The sequence below is a fragment of the Lissotriton vulgaris genome, chromosome 4_1 (genome assembly GCF_964263255.1).
Source record: "Lissotriton vulgaris chromosome 4_1, aLisVul1.2, whole genome shotgun sequence".
NCBI classification, from domain to species: Eukaryota; Metazoa; Chordata; class Amphibia; order Caudata; family Salamandridae; genus Lissotriton; species Lissotriton vulgaris.
In genome coordinates this window covers 833,683,346-833,700,058 of record NC_141691.1, presented here as the reverse complement: position 1 = coordinate 833,700,058, position 16,713 = coordinate 833,683,346, and the positions used below count along the sequence as shown (strand labels likewise).

General features: G+C 40.2%; 1 protein-coding gene across 1 annotated transcript in view; it reads right to left on the bottom strand.

Moving 5' to 3' along the window:
* The window catches only part of MRS2 (magnesium transporter MRS2), a 193,213-nt gene that overhangs the window by 169,722 nt on the left and 6,778 nt on the right, over positions 1–16,713 (bottom strand). The window contains exon 2 of the mRNA XM_086965152.1: positions 2,869–2,942. Coding sequence (XP_086821278.1) covers positions 2,869–2,942 — 74 coding nt within the window. The remainder of the gene's footprint in view (positions 1–2,868; positions 2,943–16,713) is intronic.

Here is a 16,713-nt window from a genome sequence, read left to right as displayed (position 1 = left end):
TAAAGGTATCTCCTCCTCCTCTATTGCAAGATGGGTCAAAATTGTTATGAATTTTGCTGGTGTTGATCTAAACATCTTCAAACCACATTCTATCAGAGGTGCTACGGCCAGTAAGTCCTTTTGGTCAGGAGGTAAGTTAGATGATATTCTTAAAGCTGCTGATTGGTGAAATTCTAGAACCTTTGCTCATCATTATTGCAAACCTATATCTCATATGTCTGATGTTGTTTTAGAAAGCTACCAACATGCATAATGGTAGCCTCCGGTCTTGTAATGAAATTGCGATTCTCCTATTAACATGACCAGAGAATTCATTAAAGACACGGAGGCTAACATTATCCCTCCCGCCCTTCCCTGGGTGGTTGATGGTTAGTAATATTTTTCTCACTGTTTAGCATTGTTAATCCTGCTTTTACAATTTTCAGATTACATTTAATAGAATGCTTTATCTTAAACTCTTTAAATTCCTTTTCAGGATTTATCTTTATTTATATTCCAAGAGTTATTTACACTTCTTTTCTTTTCAGATAACCTTTCGTGAACCTTTGTTCCTGTTTCCTTGCCTACGGATCTTGGAACTTTCACTTACCTTGGTTTATTTGAAGTCTCATCGTCTATATGAAGTCTCATCGTTTATTTGAAGTCTCATCATTGATTTTCTCATTGGGACATTTCCTTTCTTCTTATTCCTTATTTAAAAGAGGCTGATTGCCTGGTGCTTTCTAGAATTGTTTTGTTGTCACTGTTCCATTGGAACTTTTGCTTTATGACATATGCGGCTGTTTGGAGTTGCATTAAAAGTTATATGCATAATGTTAGCCTCCGTGTCTTTAATGAAATCCAGATTCTCTGGTCATGTTAATAGGAGAATCGCAATTTCACGAAGATAAACCACACGTGAAATACAAAAATGTCCACAAGGTGGCACTCTTGTCAAGAGTTTCACACAGATGACGACTTTAAATACACTTACGAGTGCACACAACATCAAATAAACTGTGGCTCCTGTTTTTAAGCTTTTTTTTTATGTGAGCACGTTTGATGATGTTAACTTTAATCAAAACACCTTAGCAGCGTGATTGTAAACTGGGCAGTACTACTGATGCTTAATGTCAAACTCTTATAAGTCTGTCGCGTACGTTGCGCATTCCTTTTCCTCCCAAAAGACATGAGCTTCATACCGGTAGTGCTAGCGCTTTTTTATTTTTTCCCAATAAGTCTTTTAAAACATGCGCCCACTTACCAGGATCGGAGACAGGCACAATGGCGTGTGAGGAAATACACAGGACAACCAAAGGAACGAGGCAACAAGATGGCTGCATGACGTCGCATCATGACATGTAACCTTTAGCGATGACATGCTGAAGGCACTTCTCTAACCATGGGTGGTAGTCAGGACAACAGCAAGAACACTGGAACTCTGAGAGTGTGACGATCAAAAGACAGTCACTCCGCTAGTACCCACGGACATTCTAACTACGTCATCAGTGTGAGAACGACCACAATATGGGAAGGATCCCTCTCTGAGCACCAACGGTAAAACGAAGTTTTGTACACACGTCACTTCGGTCTTCACAAGTCTCGCCGATACCGAATTCCCTCACTTGGCTGTTTTATTAATTATTCACCTCCTTCTTTGCGCTTGTCACAAGATGTCTTTAAAATAGGTCTCACAGCTTTCCATACATACCGATTATTGCAACATGCTGTTCCGACATAGCTTGGCTAAAAAGTAATCCAGAAAATTACTTCTGGGACACGCTTGCTTTAAAATATGTCCATTTCAATCATACATGCACTTTCCATGCTTGCTAACCGTTTTTCTGACCTGTCTCGTCGTGTGAATACTCTTTTGACAAGATGAGTGCTTGGCTGCGCTGTTAAACAACAAGTGTCTTTCATACCAGCAGATGATCTTGACTCAAAGTTGACAGAAGCTGAAAGTAGTTTGTGACTGATTTATTGATAATTTTGATAATTCTCGTTATTTTTCCCAATTATTCTCGCATTACTCAGGTTACCAATTTCTTTCCAAGTTTCTTGCTGCAATTGGATGACACGCTGTCTTGGGTTCTTGTAGCACAATGCTGCCAGGGAGCAGTAATGTACTCACAGTTTTTAGTTGCTTTAGTCTCATTTGACTTTCCCTCATTCATGCAGTTTCATGCTTCTTTTGAAAATGTTACTGGCAGCAGATAGGTGGACGGCAGTGGGTTCTCTTCGCGAGGTGTAGCTCAGGCTGTGTTTGATGGTTTCTTCTCTGGTCTGGTCAGCAGAAAAAGTTGCCAAAATTTTGTAAATAGGATGGTGATAGATGACAGGATACTTCTAGTTGATTACATGTAGATTTATTGTAGGACACAGCTGAGTACAAAACCTAGCCAGCTGACCAGACCATCAACTGACACTCATAGAACACCCTAGTACAAGTTAGAACATTCACAGGTATTCTGGGAGACTAAGGAGGTAAGAACACTAAGGAAGGGCTAAAGACTACTGTCAGCCATATTACAAGAAGAATCAATATACAACAATATACATAGTCCCGTAAGGGGGACAGTGAGATATAATATGAGATGAACCCCTTTATAGTTTAACCATTAAATGCCAATACATAATGAAGAAATTCTTACTTTTATGTACTTAAACCCATGCACACAATAGGGCTTCTGAGTCTACCCACTTGATTGAGTTAATTCAGAACCACGCGGAATGTACTAAGTAATGTTTTTATACATCAGAAATCCTAAGATTGCAACAATGCACACCCTACGAGCCTGCATGCACTCCTTTTTTTCAAAGTCTTTAATTAAAACACTGGACTGCCCTTCATTTTGGGATTATGGGGATCAAGGGGTCTGTACTCACCACAGCAAATACTGGGGCCACGCTTGATAATGTTGCTTGAGAAGTGTCTGTGGTCAAGTGTCGATACAATTTCCCTGCAGAAAGAAATTCAAAGCAGTTGTTTAAAGATCGCCTTTATTGTCACAAAGCTCTCATCTAAATTAGGGGTAAAGGTTGTTATCCTTTTTAGTAATAACATTTAAAGTGAGTTTTTTCTTCCTTCAGTTGAAACCTCAATAAATAGTCTCTCTTCGTGAAGTTCTTGCAAGTGTCTGCACCGCTGTTAATACTCCTGAGTGAACATTTTAAAAGGGACATTTTTATAAAACAAAAATACGATCAAACTAGCTATATCAGGTGAAGATTAGGATGCCACCAATCTACCATTTGGAGATTTAACCTTCATCAAACACCCATTTTTTGAGTGCAAAAAGGCTAAGGAGACTTTGAAAGAGTCAAAAAAAATGGATTGGAAGATTGGATATTTAAGTGAGTTATCTAAAAATGAAAGAATCTCATAGTTTAATTTGCATTACAATTAATAAGTGAAACATCGCATTTAAGTTAGGCTAGTATAAAATCTCTTATTTGTGGTTAATAAGGTTGAGGCATAGTTTGGATAAGTGGACCCGCACTTGATTAGTTTAGGTCATTATTGAATAAGAGAATGCACAATGTGTATTTTGCCTCTTTCCACCCAACCAAGCAGCCTACCCTCAGTGATACAATAAACAGAAGTGGTCCCAGCAGAACAACTTCTACGAACACACACAATTGAAAACTAACAGGTATACATTTGCACACACTTAGGGAACCATGTTCAATATTATTTAATCATATCAAACATCCGAAGATGTTAGCAAGCCAGCAAAACATCTGGAGATTATGTTAAACAATAGTGCCCCATTCGAAAAATGGAGAAGAGGGGAAGGTTATGTGTATCAGTTGAGGGTTGGAAGTGAAAGGAAAGGTAGTGACATTCATAAGCATCACAAAGTTATGTACAAAGGGGGAGGCTTATCCAGCCAACCAATGAATTATTAACAATTAAATAGCCATTTTTAGTGATACAAGGGCACAGTGAAAAAGCACTGTTGACCCAACTGGCAACAACATGTAACAAAAGTTGACGTTTTGACCCTACTTTAACGTAGGTTGCTTTGGTCCTTACACGAGGGTCTTCCTCAGGACTGTCTATGGGGCACCGTGGGACACCCTTTACTGGGTAGTCAAAATGATGTTTGTCTGGTAATCTCCTAGCGCAGAGAGCAGAATGATGTTACTTAACAGGCTTTGGCTTCATACTTGACACTCTCAATCCATGTGTATATATACAGGGCCAAAATTAGCTTCAAGGGTGCCAGGTGGGTCAACAGTGCTTTTTCACTGTGCCCTTGTAGCATTAAAAATTGCTATTTAATTGTTAATTCATTGGCTGGCTGGCTGGGCCAGGTCCCAGTGGCTTATTTGGGTTATACCCTTTATTTGTAACTACCTGTTATGATGTGCAGCAGCGATCTGCATTCTTTCTGTTTCTACTTAATATCAGCATATACCTTGGGGAGAATTATTCGGTAATTTTGATGTCAAATGATCTCCGATGCAGATGACCAACAGCTCCTGCTGAGCTTCAACCATCAGGAGGACAGAGGCAATATCAGATATCTAGGACAGTACCCCAGAGCCATCCATGACTGGACGGCAAGGCACAACTATTTTAAGCTAAATAGAGACAAGACTGATATTTTAAAAACTGGAGGAGAGTAGTAGATTAGGACAGAGAGGCTGCTTCACAATGTGCTAAAACATCTTCCCACCCTGGTGCCCAAAGTCAAACATCTGAGCATTTGGTTTGGTCAATATTTGGACATTAGCATCCGAAAAGAGGAAAGTTTGGTCCTCCTGCTTCATGTTGCTTCAGGCAATCAAAAAGATCCTGCCAACCGTTTCCATGAGAAAGAAGTCACAATCAATGGAGGACTGACCATCTCGCCTTCTGTATTACAGCATTGCAGTTCACCTTGGGATTCTGGAAGCCTTTTTAGAGAGGCAGCGAAAAACTGCAGGACATGACAATACATGGCCTGTATTTTCCACAAATATGACCATATATATCTGCAGCTCCAGCACACCCTACCCTTCGTTGGCTGTAGATAAAGCTGCCCATCTAATTTAAGGTACCATGATTCATGCAGAATGCATAATATAGAACTGGACTGGCCTTTAAGTCTGGCATTTTAGCTTCCTATGCGTCAATAACACCCCTGAGGGCTGACAGCTTTCCTGTTTCATGACAATTTTAAAAGATGAGGTTAACTGCTTGCCATAAACATTAGGTAAAAGAGCTGTAAATTGGGCAAGCGGATTGCGGTTTGCTTTTATTTCGTTTTCCTGCTTTTGTTCATTACATATAGAATTATGCATGGGCTAAAAGTAATTTTTTTCCCAATATTTCTTTTTTGTGAGAATGTATTCACTGTCTCTAAAATACCATCATCTGAATTATTCTTCTAAAAGAGGTAAATTTTGGTTGTAGTGTTGGCTTGCACATGGTCTTGACAAGTTTATTGATTTTAATGTCGTGCCATCTTAGACATCCTTGACTTACCAACTACTGACCTATTCAGTCAAGTAGAGTCTTGCATGTGTTGGGAAGAGCACGGATGAAAAAGCCTGAAGATGCAAAATCAACAAACGCCCCTGCTCTAGGAAAATATCGTAAATGCTCGGTGATTCCTGGTTATGGTACAGTAGTGAATTGCGCACATCAATAGTGTTTCAGAATCAACAGAAAGAAAGTTCAATGAGGTAGAATCCTTGTTATGGAAAACAAATTTATTGTTCCTCTTGTTCTGGCCAACACGTGTTTCATCGCAGGGAAACAGACTGCGAATCTTCAGGGCTGGGTGTAGATACAAAAGATACATTTGTATGGTTGATTTGACATGAGTGAAAAAGTGATTAGTGACCCTTGGTGACATAAGGCGGGCATGCCATTGGGTGACATTGTGTCATAAAAGTGTGACTCGATATCTATTTTGTTCGTGACTGTGAGAGGTGGTAATCTTTTATCGTGGCTATACAGATAGTGTGGATGTGACTTTAGAAATCAAAAGTTTATTTGTATCTTTAAGAGCAAACACATTGACCAGTATGCGTGGATAATAGTTCAAGAAAAGAGAGAAGACACGGGAAAGAGTATGACAAGTTTGTGAAAAACGAGTGAAAAGGTGTCCGTGCTTGTGGGCGGGTACATGCCTCATTGTGACTTATAGTGACTTTTTAGTGTCTTGTTTCTATCAATTATATTCAAAAAGGAACGTTTTATAGCTAAATATATTAACAATTCTATATAATACACTAGGCAGGAGCGATTAGTGCTGCTATATGTACAGAAAGAGAGTTTTTTTAGCCTGTTTAAATCTCAGTTAATGGGTTTACGATGAAAACACCGCTACTGCTCATTCCCACGTAATTGATGTACCAAGTGTTTGTTACGATGTTGTTCTGGGACACGATCGTATGATACGCCACTGGTTAATGTGAGCGCCAGACTCGGAGAAGGGAGGGTATCTATTTGGGAGAATGTGCTCGTAAAAAGCTCTTGTATATTTTACCTCAGAACACCAGATATAAAATACTTCGTGTTTGTTCAGAATACGTATTTATGTCGTTGCAGCAATTGAAATGTGAGGCTGAATATGATTATATTCCCAAACAGTATCTAAGGATTGGTACGTGACTCACCCTTTGAAAAGAAAAGCCGGAAGTAGTGATGTGGCCACGAGTATTATTATTGCGCTAGGAAGCGTAGTCGGGTGATTCCTACAGGTAAACATAGTTTGTATCAGAAAAACGTTAAGAGACGAGATGGTGATATATACCATGCCCCTTAAAATCATTATGGGAGCTGGTATTACATAGAAAAAAAAAAAAAAAAAAAAAACCATTGATAAATATTCATACCTTAAAAGGTTATTAGGAAAAAACCATGCCCGGGAGGAGAAGAGTTTAGAGCTGTTACGCTAGAACTCGGGTATTCAGGCGGGTACACCTGTAGAGTAAATAATGAAAACACACGAGTGGTGTAATCTTTTCTCATTATAATGCGGTTTGTTTAAAAGAAGGGCAAGGTTAGTATGCAAAGCGAGTTGTTTTACCTGAAACGATTCGTTCTCCCTCCTGTAGTTCCCGGTGCCGTTGTTCGAAAGCGGTCACCTGGCAGGAAGTGGGGTTCTCTATTTAAGCCTACTTCCGGTATTTGCTCTATCAGTTCTACAAAACACTAGAGCGGTAACGTCTCGTTAAGTTAGTCGAAACGTAGGCCGAATTTAGAAGAAATACTACTATCTAGTATCGGGTTGGGTTGAGTCAATGGAAAAATGGTGGTTAAAGGTAGAAATTTAAAGAAAAATTGGCGTTCTGATACATGGAGTAAAATATATGAAAATCCAAGAATCAGTTAGTATTAAGATTTGGCAAAGTGAATTAGAACGGGAGCAAAAAATCAAAAGCGTATTCGCTTAATTAGGAATAAAACCGGTTGATATCCGGTTAGATGAGAGTATTAGAAACGAAAATTGCCTTACTTATACTGATTCCTGGTCTTGATAATGGTAGTGTTTAGTGTTGTTTGATGTGACATTGAGCAGACGATTCAACAGCAAAATACATGTATACAGATATAAAACGAAGGAATCCAGTGAGTATATACAGTTACATGATTTTTGACAAACAACAAAAAAGAAAGGCGTATAAGACCACATATTAAGCACACATATTGTAGTGTAAATAAAAAACATAGATCTTATTAAGAGAAATAATATAGATTATACCCCTATTGTAATGTGGAGTTGGGTTTAGGGAGATGTTCTGGTTCTTTATGAGGACTGGTTCGATTTAATTTAGTTCCCTAAGAAATATTGCATCTCAGGGTCGTAGTTTAAGCCCAGTTCGATACTGCGAAGACGCATAATCCAGGTCGCTTCTTTGCGTCTCAAAGTTAGCTCTCGGTTGCCACCCCTGATGTGTGTGGGTACTGTTTCAATGCCATAGAAACTAATTCGGAAATCTTCAGTGGTTGACTGACATTTGGCTACATGTAAGGCAACAGGATATTTGGGGTCTTGTTTTTGTATCGCTCTCATATGTTCAGAGATCCTGTCTTTCAGACTTCTTATTGTGCTGCCCACATATTGTTTTCCGCAATGGCACTCAATTATGTATATTACATATTTTGTAGTGCAATTGATGTTCATTCTGATGTCATATGTGTACCCGTTGGGACCAGTAAATTTCGTTGTCTTGTGTTTTGCCCATTTGCACATTACACAAAAGCCGCATTTGAAGAAGCCCTTATTGCGTTGTGTCAGCCAGTCCGGAGTTGTGTCTATTCTTGGAACGGTTGGACTGAGTCTGTTCTTCAGGGTTCTTCCTCTGCGGAAAGTTATTTGTGGAGTTGGAGGAATTAGATCCTTAAGTACTGGATCGCTTTTAAGCAGGTTCCAGTGTTTGATCATGCTGGTACGGATTGATCTGTGTAGACTGTTGAATTCTGTGATCATCCTTACTGTGGAATCCTTCGCCTTTTTATAGTAGTTGCATCTAAGTGTCTCTGGTCTCGTGATTTTATTAAGTCTCTTTTTTGCTGTGGACAGGATGGATTGGGGATATCCACGTTTTTCGAATCTCCGTTCCATGTCTTGTACAGTATCAGCCAGATCGCTGTCATTGCTGCAGTTTCTTCTGGCTCTGAGGAATTCCCCAAATGGTATTGATCTAATTTGGTGTGGCGGGTGGTGACTATCCGCTCGAAGTATAGCGTTACAAGAAGTGGGCTTCCTATAAAGTTTACTGTGTAATTTGTTGTTGAGAATGTAGAATTCCAAGTCCAGAAACTCTATCTTGGTTTCGCTGGATTTCATTGTGAAACTCGGTTCCCAATCGTTATGATTAAGATGTTCAAAGAAAACTTTGGAGAAGTTCATCTGAGCCTGTCCACAGTAAGATACAGTCGTCTATATAACGACCCCAGAATAATATGGAGTCTGTGTACTGACTGCCCTTAGTACCCCAAATGTGGTCTGTTTCAAAGGAACCCATAAACAAATTGGCAAAAGATGGCGAGAATTTGGAGCCCATGGCTACTCCACGTTTTTGCCGGTACCAGTTTTTTTGAAACATAAAGAAGTTGTTATTAAGAATCAGAGTCATCATGGTTATTAACATTTCGGTATGTGCCCACAGGGATGCTGGTCTGTTGGATAGAACTCGTGTTATGGCCTCTATACCTAGGACAGGGTTGATACTTGTGTATAGGGCAACCACATCCATAGTCACTATGGTGGTATTTGGTTGCCATTCTAGGTCATTTAGTACACTCAGTATATGCTTAGAGTCCTGAATGAATGAGGGTAGATTTTTGACCAGTGGGCCTAGAAACAAATCCACATACTCGGCCAATCTCTCGGTTGGGCCCCCTATGCCAGAGACAATTGGTCTGCCTGGTGGGAAGGGGAGATCTTTGTGGATTTTAGGAAGGGTATACAGCCATGGAAATGTTGGTTTGTGCACTTTAAGGTACATATATTCTTCTTCGTTCAGTAGGCCATCTTCTTTCCATTTGTGTAGGTGGTCATTAATGGATGTTGTTAAGATGCCCATGGGGTTAGGTGTGATCGGTTCATAACAAGAAGTATCAGCTAATTGACTTAGTATTTCATTGTTGTAATCGTCTGCATTCATGATTACAATGTTCCCTCCTTTATCCGCTTCGCGGATCACAATGGTGGAAGTCTGTGTGAGTGTGGTGAGGGCAAAGCGCTCACCTTTGGTGAGGTTATCTTTAAATGCAAATGTTTCGTTAAGTTTTTTTGTGTTGATTTTGTTGATGTCATCAAGAACACGCTTGTGGAAAATGTCGATATTGTTGCCACCTGGTAGAGTTGGTGTCCAAGTGGATTTATTCTTCAAGCCACTAACAACCCCCAGATCTGTGTCTATGTTCAATTCTTCTAGAAGTTGTCCCATCTCTACGGGGCTATCTTCGCATTCAGTAATAGATAACAATAGGTGTATTGCTTGTATATCTTTTATTGTAGTCACATTGTCTGTTAATACATCAGGAATATTTTTAACATTTCTAGTATTGGTAGTTTTTCCAGCAAAATATTTTTTCAATTTTAGGCTCCGTACAAATTTAAAGAGGTCTACTTTCGTTTGGCATGTGTCTCCTACTGAGAATGGATTGAAGTTTAAACCCCTGGAAAGGAGATTAGTCATATCAGCAGTCAGTGGAAAAGAGGAGAGATTGATCACTTGGACCTCGTTGTGTCCTGTCTCTATTTCCTTGCTGTTCCTGACCTCAGTTTTTTTCTGTAATCCTCGTTTGCCACCCCTGCTGCCTCTGTGGGTCTTTGATCTGCGGTATCTCGTGGTGGTTGGGTCTTGTTCCCTTTGCGCATCCGTTCTAGCTCCACTAAAAAAGGAGTACTGTTGGTATCTAGTGAATCTCGGTCGGGTTCGCTTATACCTGCAGAATTTAGGGAAGCATTACTGGATGAGACAGAACTCGGGGCGGATGAGATGTTACCACTTTTTTTGGGGTTGTTAGGTCGTACTAAAGAATCGTATTTACGATCATAAGTAAAGATTCGACCATTACGGTAATCTGTGTCATCTCTTTTTATTTGTCTGGCCTTCCTGTTTTTTATTTCTTCCTGATGTTTAAATAGCACCTCATCCAGAATGGTGTAATTCTTCACAGTAGGTTCTGGTAAATTGAGGTCTTTGATTTCTTGCTCTAGTTTCGCAATTTCTCCCAGTAGTTTACTGGACTTGCGATCAGCATTTTCTATCAGAATGTCCATAAGGGCAAAAGAGTTATTGGTCACAGAATCTTCCCATTTTTTTACTAGATCTAGATCAAGATCATCATATGTTGGGAAAGTATTAGAGCGCAAGCCTCTCGGTATTTGTTTAAGACGCATATATTGCTTCAGGGTGGTAGAATCCCACCAGCGTGAGTTCTCCTGTTTTTTAAGTCTCTCCAATTTTTTGAATTTGTCTTTGAGGCCCTCCACACGGGGGGGACCAGCAGTTGCCGTGGCGGTGTGAGTAGGCATGCCCTTGGCTAGGTTCTCGAAGAGATCTGCTGCTATTTTATCTCTATCCATGTTGGAGTGGAGATATTTATTAGATTGATTCCAAAACAACGTGCTAGATGTAGATACGTGATTCGTGACGGATAGAATGGCGGGGGGCAGCCTTTACTGGAAATCAATAAGCTATTGATACACTGGGAGGGTTTAAGGTATTCCAGAATAGGACAGGCGCGCTACCTAGTAACCGCACAGTATCATGTCGCAGAGTGTCAGACTCCAGGCAAAAGGGCGGGCGGTAATCCCTCGTAACCGCTCAATGGTGGATTACAAATCCACACTAATTTGTACAAAATCAACAAACGCCCCTGCTCTAGGAAAATATCGTAAATGCTCGGTGATTCCTGGTTATGGTACAGTAGTGAATTGCGCACATCAATAGTGTTTCAGAATCAACAGAAAGAAAGTTCAATGAGGTAGAATCCTTGTTATGGAAAACAAATTTATTGTTCCTCTTGTTCTGGCCAACACGTGTTTCATCGCAGGGAAACAGACTGCGAATCTTCAGGGCTGGGTGTAGATACAAAAGATACATTTGTATGGTTGATTTGACATGAGTGAAAAAGTGATTAGTGACCCTTGGTGACATAAGGCGGGCATGCCATTGGGTGACATTGTGTCATAAAAGTGTGACTCGATATCTATTTTGTTCGTGACTGTGAGAGGTGGTAATCTTTTATCGTGGCTATACAGATAGTGTGGATGTGACTTTAGAAATCAAAAGTTTATTTGTATCTTTAAGAGCAAACACATTGACCAGTATGCGTGGATAATAGTTCAAGAAAAGAGAGAAGACACGGGAAAGAGTATGACAAGTTTGTGAAAAACGAGTGAAAAGGTGTCCGTGCTTGTGGGCGGGTACATGCCTCATTGTGACTTATAGTGACTTTTTAGTGTCTTGTTTCTATCAATTATATTCAAAAAGGAACGTTTTATAGCTAAATATATTAACAATTCTATATAATACACTAGGCAGGAGCGATTAGTGCTGCTATATGTACAGAAAGAGAGTTTTTTTAGCCTGTTTAAATCTCAGTTAATGGGTTTACGATGAAAACACCGCTACTGCTCATTCCCACGTAATTGATGTACCAAGTGTTTGTTACGATGTTGTTCTGGGACACGATCGTATGATACGCCACTGGTTAATGTGAGCGCCAGACTCGGAGAAGGGAGGGTATCTATTTGGGAGAATGTGCTCGTAAAAAGCTCTTGTATATTTTACCTCAGAACACCAGATATAAAATACTTCGTGTTTGTTCAGAATACGTATTTATGTCGTTGCAGCAATTGAAATGTGGGATATATTAATTGTGAGGCTGAATATGATTATATTCCCAAACAGTATCTAAGGATTGGTACGTGACTCACCCTTTGAAAAGAAAAGCCGGAAGTAGTGATGTGGCCACGAGTATTATTATTGCGCTAGGAAGCGTAGTCGGGTGATTCCTACAGGTAAACATAGTTTGTATCAGAAAAACGTTAAGAGACGAGATGGTGATATATACCATGCCCCTTAAAATCATTATGGGAGCTGGTATTACATAGAAAAAAAAAAAAAAGAAAAAAAAAAAAAACAACCATTGATAAATATTCATACCTTAAAAGGTTATTAGGAAAAAACCATGCCCGGGAGGAGAAGAGTTTAGAGCTGTTACGCTAGAACTCGGGTATTCAGGCGGGTACACCTGTAGAGTAAATAATGAAAACACACGAGTGGTGTAATCTTTTCTCATTATAATGCGGTTTGTTTAAAAGAAGGGCAAGGTTAGTATGCAAAGCGAGTTGTTTTACCTGAAACGATTCGTTCTCCCTCCTGTAGTTCCCGGTACCGTTGTTCGAAAGCGGTCACCTGGCAGGAAGTGGGGTTCTCTATTTAAGCCTACTTCCGGTATTTGCTCTATCAGTTCTACAAAACACTAGAGCGGTAACGTCTCGTTAAGTTAGTCGAAACGTAGGCCGAATTTAGAAGAAATACTACTATCTAGTATCGGGTTGGGTTGAGTCAATGGAAAAATGGTGGTTAAAGGTAGAAATTTAAAGAAAAATTGGCGTTCTGATACATGGAGTAAAATATATGAAAATCCAAGAATCAGTTAGTATTAAGATTTGGCAAAGTGAATTAGAACGGGAGCAAAAAATCAAAAGCGTATTCGCTTAATTAGGAATAAAACCGGTTGATATCCGGTTAGATGAGAGTATTAGAAATGAAAATTGCCTTACTTATACTGATTCCTGGTCTTGATAATGGTAGTGTTTAGTGTTGTTTGATGTGACATTGAGCAGACGATTCAACAGCAAAATACATGTATACAGATATAAAACGAAGGAATCCAGTGAGTATATACAGTTACATGATTTTTGACAAACAACAAAAAAGAAAGGCGTATAAGACCACATATTAAGCACACATATTGTAGTGTAAATAAAAAACATAGATCTTATTAAGAGAAATAATATAGATTATACCCCTATTGTAATGTGGAGTTGGGTTTAGGGAGATGTTCTGGTTCTTTATGAGGACTGGTTCGATTTAATTTAGTTCCCTAAGAAATATTGCATCTCAGGGTCGTAGTTTAAGCCCAGTTCGATACTGCGAAGACGCATAATCCAGGTCGCTTCTTTGCGTCTCAAAGTTAGCTCTCGGTTGCCACCCCTGATGTGTGTGGGTACTGTTTCAATGCCATAGAAACTAATTCGGAAATCTTCAGTGGTTGACTGACATTTGGCTACATGTAAGGCAACAGGATATTTGGGGTCTTGTTTTTGTATCGCTCTCATATGTTCAGAGATCCTGTCTTTCAGACTTCTTATTGTGCTGCCCACATATGGTTTTCCGCAATGGCACTCAATTATGTATATTACATATTTTGTAGTGCAATTGATGTTCATTCTGATGTCATATGTGTACCCGTTGGGACCAGTAAATTTCGTTGTCTTGTGTTTTGCCCATTTGCACATTACACAAAAGCCGCATTTGAAGAAGCCCTTATTGCGTTGTGTCAGCCAGTCCGGAGTTGTGTCTATTCTTGGAACGGTTGGACTGAGTCTGTTCTTCAGGGTTCTTCCTCTGCGGAAAGTTATTTGTGGAGTTGGAGGAATTAGATCCTTAAGTACTGGATCGCTTTTAAGCAGGTTCCAGTGTTTGATCATGCTGGTACGGATTGATCTGTGTAGACTGTTGAATTCTGTGATCATCCTTACTGTGGAATCCTTCGCCTTTTTATAGTAGTTGCATCTAAGTGTCTCTGGTCTCGTGATTTTATTAAGTCTCTTTTTTGCTGTGGACAGGATGGATTGGGGATATCCACGTTTTTCGAATCTCCGTTCCATGTCTTGTACAGTATCAGCCAGATCGCTGTCATTGCTGCAGTTTCTTCTGGCTCTGAGGAATTCCCCAAATGGTATTGATCTAATTTGGTGTGGCGGGTGGTGACTATCCGCTCGAAGTATAGCGTTACACGAAGTGGGCTTCCTATAAAGTTTACTGTGTAATTTGTTGTTGAGAATGTAGAATTCCAAGTCCAGAAACTCTATCTTGGTTTTGCTGGATTTCATTGTGAAACTCAGTTCCCAATCGTTATGATTAAGATGTTCAAAGAAACTTTGGAGAAGTTCATCTGAGCCTGTCCACAGTAAGATACAGTCGTCTATATAACGACCCCAGAATAATATGGAGTCTGTGTACTGACTGCCCTTAGTACCCCAAATGTGGTCTGTTTCAAAGGAACCCATAAACAAATTGGCAAAAGATGGCGAGAATTTGGAGCCCATGGCTACTCCACGTTTTTGCCGGTACCAGTTTTTTTGAAACATAAAGAAGTTGTTATTAAGAATCAGAGTCATCATGGTTATTAACATTTCGGTATGTGCCCACAGGGATGCTGGTCTGTTGGATAGAACTCGTGTTATGGCCTCTATACCTAGGACAGGGTTGATACTTGTGTATAGGGCAACCACATCCATAGTCACTATGGTGGTATTTGGTTGCCATTCTAGGTCATTTAGTACACTCAGTATATGCTTAGAGTCCTGAATGAATGAGGGTAGATTTTTGACCAGTGGGCCTAGAAACAAATCCACATACTCGGCCAATCTCTCGGTTGGGCCCCCTATGCCAGAGACAATTGGTCTGCCTGGTGGGAAGGGGAGATCTTTGTGGATTTTAGGAAGGGTATACAGCCATGGAAATGTTGGTTTGTGCACTTTAAGGTACATATATTCTTCTTCGTTCAGTAGGCCATCTTCTTTCCATTTGTGTAGGTGGTCATTAATGGATGTTGTTAAGATGCCCATGGGGTTAGGTGTGATCGGTTCATAACAAGAAGTATCAGCTAATTGACTTAGTATTTCATTGTTGTAATCGTCTGCATTCATGATTACAATGTTCCCTCCTTTATCCGCTTCGCGGATCACAATGGTGGAAGTCTGTGTGAGTGTGGTGAGGGCAAAGCGCTCACCTTTGGTGAGGTTATCTTTAAATGCAAATGTTTCGTTAAGTTTTTTTGTGTTGATTTTGTTGATGTCATCAAGAACACGCTTGTGGAAAATGTCGATATTGTTGCCACCTGGTAGAGTTGGTGAAGCCTGAAGATGCAATTGGTCCTTTGTTCTCACGGAAAGCAGTTTTCTTTAGTAGCGCACAGCCTGCCCTCTGCATTAATGATACAGTAGTAAAATTGTTTCAGCAAGTTATTGTTATTCATTCAAATGACAACGTGTTTGAGTTTAGTGCTTAGCAAATGACCATAACAGCTTGTCTATCTCCTACCTCATTCTCTATCGAGAGAGAGCAGGCTGCTCTGCAGCAGTCATCCGCATTGCTGCACTCCTCAGCTGAACAAAACAGCCTTTTTGCAAAGGCTGCTGATGTGTAATTCTACTTCACTTTACGCCTTGTCCACTCTCCGTATGGCCATTACATGGTCTGAAAACTTCTCTCGGGTAGGTTGTGGTAAGGATTACAAACCGCACCACCCTTCAGCTGCTCACCCTTCAGAGCGGCAGCCAACCAAAGCAATTGTAGGGTCAGGTATTCTAACACATGATCCCTTCAGGGCCTGCAGCATGACTAAAGGTCGAAACCACACAGTGACTGGCCGTGTTGTGATCATGGTACAGGAAAGAAGATTGCCAGAGTGAGTCTAAGGAGAGTCGCAGGAGTGCAGGACCGCAGGAAACGAAGTGAAAAGACATGGGTAGAGGGTAGGAGCAGAGGAGAGCTGGAGTCAGAATGGGCGCAGAGGAAGATTAGTGCTCCATTTGGTGCAAGTGTGTATTGTCTTTACATAGGACAGAATCCAGATATATTACTGAGGCAGGAAGTTTACCACCAAGGGGAATGAATGTGGATGAGTGGCTACATGTGCATCTGTAGTGTTTTCCATAGATATAGGAGTGACCCATTGGGCATCCTTATGTTTGTATGATAAGTTAATGAATGTTCTTAGATTTCAAATAATTCCTTTCTTGTCAAGAAAAACTGACCCTGCCCATGGTTGCGGACGATATCTCTTCACAATACTGTGGTAGTTAATACTGTGGACATATTATGGAAGGACACTATTTTGCCATTTGATAGTGTGACAAACAACTGTACAGACACCATTCAAGAGCGCTTGGGCTCTCCCCACTTTTGGAAGTGGTTGTGTGCCCTGTAGAAACAAAGAATTCCACCGAGCAAGGCAGATTCTCTTATTCTCAATGT